This window comes from Dreissena polymorpha, chromosome 13, assembly GCF_020536995.1.
Source record: "Dreissena polymorpha isolate Duluth1 chromosome 13, UMN_Dpol_1.0, whole genome shotgun sequence".
NCBI lineage: Eukaryota > Metazoa > Mollusca > Bivalvia > Myida > Dreissenidae > Dreissena > Dreissena polymorpha.
The window spans coordinates 52,945,100-52,951,099 of NC_068367.1; the positions used below are offsets into that span (position 1 = coordinate 52,945,100).

The 6,000-nt window shown below is 37.4% G+C and overlaps 1 protein-coding gene across 1 annotated transcript in view; it reads right to left on the bottom strand.

The window, feature by feature from the left end:
- The window catches only part of LOC127854663 (circumsporozoite protein-like), an 87,950-nt gene extending 85,513 nt beyond the window's left edge, over positions 1-2,437 (bottom strand). Inside the window, exon 1 of the mRNA XM_052389724.1 lies at positions 2,161-2,437. Within this exon, the coding sequence (XP_052245684.1) occupies positions 2,161-2,437 (277 nt within the window). The remainder of the gene's footprint in view (positions 1-2,160) is intronic.
- Positions 2,438-6,000: the final 3,563 nt, after the last annotated feature.

Consider the following 6,000-nt stretch of genomic DNA (forward strand, 5'->3'; position numbering starts at 1 on the left):
TTAAAGTTGCGAGTTAGGTTGCAACGATTCTATGTGTGTATGCATTGGGTATTTTTTGCATTTTGCTATTAACCGTTATGCTTAACAGAGTAATATATACGTATATATAATTTCGTCACCATATCATATGCACTTTGTCCTCCCGACGTTGAATATATCAGTCAGTTCATGTAGAATGAGAATTTTAATATATATATATATATATATATATATATATATATATATATATATATATATATATATATATATATATATATATATATAAATACCTTAAATATATATACTTTTTCAAATTCCCAGTCTTGTCCTCCCGACGTTAAATATATCAGTTAATGCATGTATAAGACTGAGAAAAGTAATGTACTTTTTCAAATTCCCAGTCATATACATGCATTAACTGATATATTTGACGTCGGGAGGGCAAAGTTCATATGATATGATGACGACTTAAATTACGTCTTAATGTGCATATTTCACAGTCATCACAATAATACTTTAATACAACTATTCGAACAATGCAATATAAAAAATATTTTACCAAAACAAATCTTAGTAAGTAATTTAAAACACGTTAGCTCAGAATCATCCCCCATGTAGCGGCCGGCATTATTTTGGAATATAATCCTGATTAGATTGGATTCCTAGAAAAACATAGATCATTTGGCGGCTGGAGAATGAGAGGCCATGCATCATTACCGTTGACACAATTACCCGATTTATAATTTTCGAAAGAACGCTGATTGTTCATCAAATTCTCATTCGATCTCATTAATGGGACATTCAACTATTTCGCTTGCATCGCTAACTATGAAATCTATAGCTTGGCATCTATCTATATTTTAAGGATTTCAAAGACCGCCAGATTGGCTCATAGAAACAATATAGACGCAACGTAGTTTGCATTCAAATTTTACCTAGTTGCTTCGAAGGTCTTTCAGGTTAGATAAGTTATGTGTATTTAACAAACTACTGTCAATCATATACATTGTATTTTTATTGTCCCCTACCGGTTTGGACCGGAGGGGACTTATGGTTTAGCGCTCTGTGTGTCTGTCTGTCTGTCACACTTTTCTGGATCCTGCGATAACTTTAAAAGTTCTTCATATTTTTTCAGGAAACTTGAAAGATGGATAGATGGCAATATGGACATTATGCGCGTCGTTACATTGTGTTCCTACGTCAACAATTATGGTTGCTATGGCAACAAATATAACACAATAAAATACAAAAAATCTGACAATGGTGAGCCAGTAGGGGACATAAACTGCTTGGCAATAGTCTTGTTTTATATGACATTGTAAAGATAGCGCCCTATTTCGTGGATACATGCAATACTAAATATGTACCCCTCATCACTGAGACAGTGACATTTGTGGGATGTTTTATCTTTAAAACATGCATTTGATGGGATCGTATTTAATGACTTTCTATTCCCATTCATGCGAAACAAAATATACGATTGTTGTATTTGCTCTTAAATTGATTTGTGTCTACGATGAAACTACAACAAAAATTGCAATTCAAGTTTTTAAACCATGTTTGATAGGTTCAAAAGTTTAATACAAAGAGTAACACAACTGTAACACTCCCAAAACACGTTTATGATTCAGCATCGCACACAGCGTATATAACACTAACATACACCCAAGGAATTGTATAAACATTTTCCCGATAACATAAATTCACAAATGTAGGGTAATTGTTTTCAGACCGCCACTTACTTCGTTACTTTCAACATGAAACGCGATTAAAATCAGGTTAACTGGTACAGGCATGAACATTTGTATCATTTCAGAATAAGGAACTGAAAACGGGTCATGCCGTAGGTATATTTTGGGTACTACTCCCAAAAACTTCTTTCCATAACATAGTATTATTCGACATGGTCCTACGCCCCTCAGCTCATCTTTCCTTCCATCCATTAACCCATCCCCCCATCATTCAATTCATTCATCCATTAATCCATACATCTATCCATTTATCCATTCATCCATCTAATTAATATTTACATCCACTCGGTCACCAATGCATTCTTTGATCCATTCATCCATTTATCCATCCATATATTTACCCATTTATCCACCCATTTATCCATCCATTTATCCATCCATCCATCCATCTCTCCATCCATCCATCCGTCCGTCGGTCCGTCCGCCCAACCTCCCGCCCGCCAGATCGTCCGTCCGTCCGGTCGCCCGTCCGCCCGACCGAAAGCCCGCCCGCCCAGCCGGCCCGCCCACCGGCCCGCCCGCCCGCCGGCCTGCCCGCCCGCCGCGCCCCGCCCGCCCCGCCCGCCCGCCGGCCGGCCCGCCCGTCGGCCCGCCCGCCGGCCCGCCGCCGGCCCGCTCGCCGGCCCGCTCGCCGGTCCGCTCGCCGGCCCGCTCGCCGGCCCACCCGCCGGCCCGCCCGCCGGCCCACCCGCCGGCCCGCCCGCCATCCCGCCTGCCCGCCTGCCTGCCCGCCCGCCTGCCCGCTCGCCCGCCCGCCCGCCCGCCCGCCCGCCCGTCCGTCCGATCGTCCGTCCGTCCGTCCGTCTATCCATCCGTCCGTCCGTAAGTCCATCCATCCATCCATCCATTCACCCATCTATCCAACCATCCATCAATTAATCTATCCATCCATCAATCCATCAATCCATTCATTCATCCTTTCATAGACCAATACATCCGTCCCTACATTCAGTTACAGTCGTAACAACCCATTAATACATCAATCGCATATGTATTCAAACCATTTTTAATTGCGTATTTACTCATGAACATAACTTGATAATGGCCACGGACGGCGAGTCATTTAACACCCATATTTCAAGCATCTTTTGTCTTACTGAACATACATGTCTGTGTCAGAGGCGTAAAATCAAAGAAGCAATTACATTCAAATAGCTATACTTTACTGAAATGCGTTGTTAATGACATGAATATGGAATGCATACTGACATTTTCAATCTCGAGTATCATTTGGTAGCATGATAAACAAGACTATTGTCAAGCAATATAAGTCCCCTACCGGCTCCACCATTGTCAGAAATTCCAGATTTTATGTTATACATATTTGTTGCCATAGCAACCTAATGTTTTTATTTAGGAACAAAATGAAATGACGTGCATAATGTCCATATTGCCATCTATCCATGTTTCAAGTTTCATGAAAACATATTAAGAACTTTAAAAGTTATTGCAGCATCCCGAAAACCACCATTTTCAGCAGTATTTCTAGTCTATTTGTTGCAATAGCAACCAGATATTTTTGACGTCGGAACGAAATGAAATGACGTGCATAATGTCCATATTGCCATCTATCCATGCTCCAAGTTTCATGAACAAATATTAAGAACTTTTAAAGTTATCGCAGGATCCAGAAAAGTGTGACGGACGGACGGAGACAAAACCATAAGTCCCCGCCGGTGAAACCGGTAGGGGACTAATAAACTAAATCGATATAATACATCTTCATTAGGCTGACAGTAGTTTGAAATATTTAACCCATTTATGCCTAGTGGACTCTTCCATCCTTCTAAATTGGATCAATTTATTTCAAAAATTAGGGATGTCAAGTATATTTATTTCTTAAATTATATTATTTCTTACATAAATTTCTTTCAGCAAACAGCGCAGACCCAGATGAGACGCCGCATCATGCGGCGTCTCATCTGGGTCTACGCTGTTTGCCAAGGCCTTTTTCTAGACGCTTGGCATATTGGGTTAAATATAACCTCAAATTCACCATTTCACATATAATTTACTTGTTTTTTTTATATTCGTAACAAAGTTTACCCATTACAATTTAATTACTGACAAGAAGTTTATGAAAAAGTTTACATTGTAGTTGTTGATTTTTATAATATTACCAAAGGTTGATACACGATAAATTAGTCCATGTCTTATTCTCGGTTCTGTTTTGTGCAGGTCTTAATATATTTTTTGAAAACAAAAACTTTTAATTGTTAAAGTTGATAAAAGCACCGGAAATAGATTCAAGTGTTTATATTTAATACACTTATAAAATATGTCTATATTTTGTGCTGTTCGGTTCTGTTTTGTTTTATTCAGTTTCGTTCTGTTCTAATATGTACTTACTCGTTTCGGTTCGGTTCGGTTCCGTTCAGTTCATTTACATTTCGTTACGTTCCGTTTTAGTCTAACATGCTCTGGTCCTGTTCACGATTTTCGCATTGAAGAAAATGTTCACTTAGGTATATTTTAGACCGTTGTATTGTATGTTTAAATGATAATTGAGTTGTTTTATACGGACAAGCTAGTGCCAAATGATACATCGGTATTTCGATTTAGAGCTTTCTATGCTATATAAAACATATTTCAATATAATTATGCTAATTTTTAGTGTTGATAATAATTGTTTATGTAGGAACGTATATAGTACAGCCTCTTCATCAAAATGCATATACATATTGAGGTTGTTCCGTCCATGTCAGTTTGTGAACCTTTCGAACTACATAGGATTACGGCATATGTTCCAACATGTATTTACATGTATACCTTGTATGAAGAACATATTAAAGTTGTAAAAGGTAAGCTTATAACGCGTTCTGAATTATCTTATTATAAATTGATCAAGGTAATTCACTTAACGGAAATCTTTAAAAAGTATTACCTGGAGAATTCCGTTTTGGATGTGACGAAACTTATCCTCTATATTGTTTATATAGTATACGTAATATTATCGCGCCACTTACTGCACCATCAGAGGCAAACACTATACGTAATGATAAATTATATGTAAGTATACAAATCTGACGTTCTATAATTCAGCTGCATGTATATGTCAATGCATTGGCGTATTACCAAATATACGTTACGAGTTGGGCGAATGCGGCGACTATCACCGATTTAACAAACCCCGCTTATTCGGTGAAAATGCATACTTGTGCCACTTAACCCATTTATGCCTAGTGGACTCTCACATCCTTCTAAATTGGATCAATTTATTTCCAAAATTAGGGATGTCTTGTATATTTATTTCTATATTTAGAATATTTCTTACAGAAATTCCTTTAAGCAAACAGCGCAGACCCTGATGAGACGCCGCATCATGCGGCGTCTCATCTGGGTCTAAGCTGTTTGCCAAGGCCTTTTTTCTAGATGCTAGGCATAAATGGGTTAATTATCAGATACACTGAATGTACACTTTATCAAGGCTATGTTCATTAAGCAGCCTCGTCCATTGAATGTCTGAAGATACTCTGTTCTAAAGTGAAACACATCTTCCTGGGAATACGTGAGTCATAGATCAAGCGGCGTGTATGCTTTTGTTTAGAAACTGCTCGTTAAATGTAAAAACTAATTGCCAAAATAAGTTTTCTTCTATGAACAAAAGGAAAACTAGTCTTGCGTTTACTAAATCTTATATCGATTACATGTTTTTCGTGCATTAGGTTAAAAATAACATAATCGCAATCACTCGTCTAGTCATATAGTTATATATAAAAGAACAACTTTCGTTATACGATATCAGTCATTAAACTTGTTTTATACATTAAGCATACATGTATTTCTTAATTCGTGTAATATCTTACCAATTTTAATGTTTCAATATTTAAACTTCCAAATATACTGGATTAGTCTTCTTGTGTTTCATAAAAAAACTTGTCATAATTGCTGTATGTTCAGCTAAAGAACTGCCATTGTTGTGAGTAAAACACACAGATCTTTGCAGGAAATAGCATAATATAACACGTAAAACGATAAGTACATAGATATTTAAGCATTAAATATCCACACGGCAAGAATTGAGTTTGGGCTCAGGGATCACAATGCGGTTAATTCTTAAAGGCCTGAAATAATTCAAAAATCAAATATGATAATATTTAGTTAAATTTTGAAATAAACTTCAGTCTCGACTTTTCCTGCAAGTAGCAGCTATCAAACTATTCATCAAGGCTTAAAGTACTGCATTTGTTCGTATGTATTCTAAATTTCAACGTCGTCTAAACAAATGTTTAATTATACGTTTCATATTTTTCTTGGTTACGGTACACTT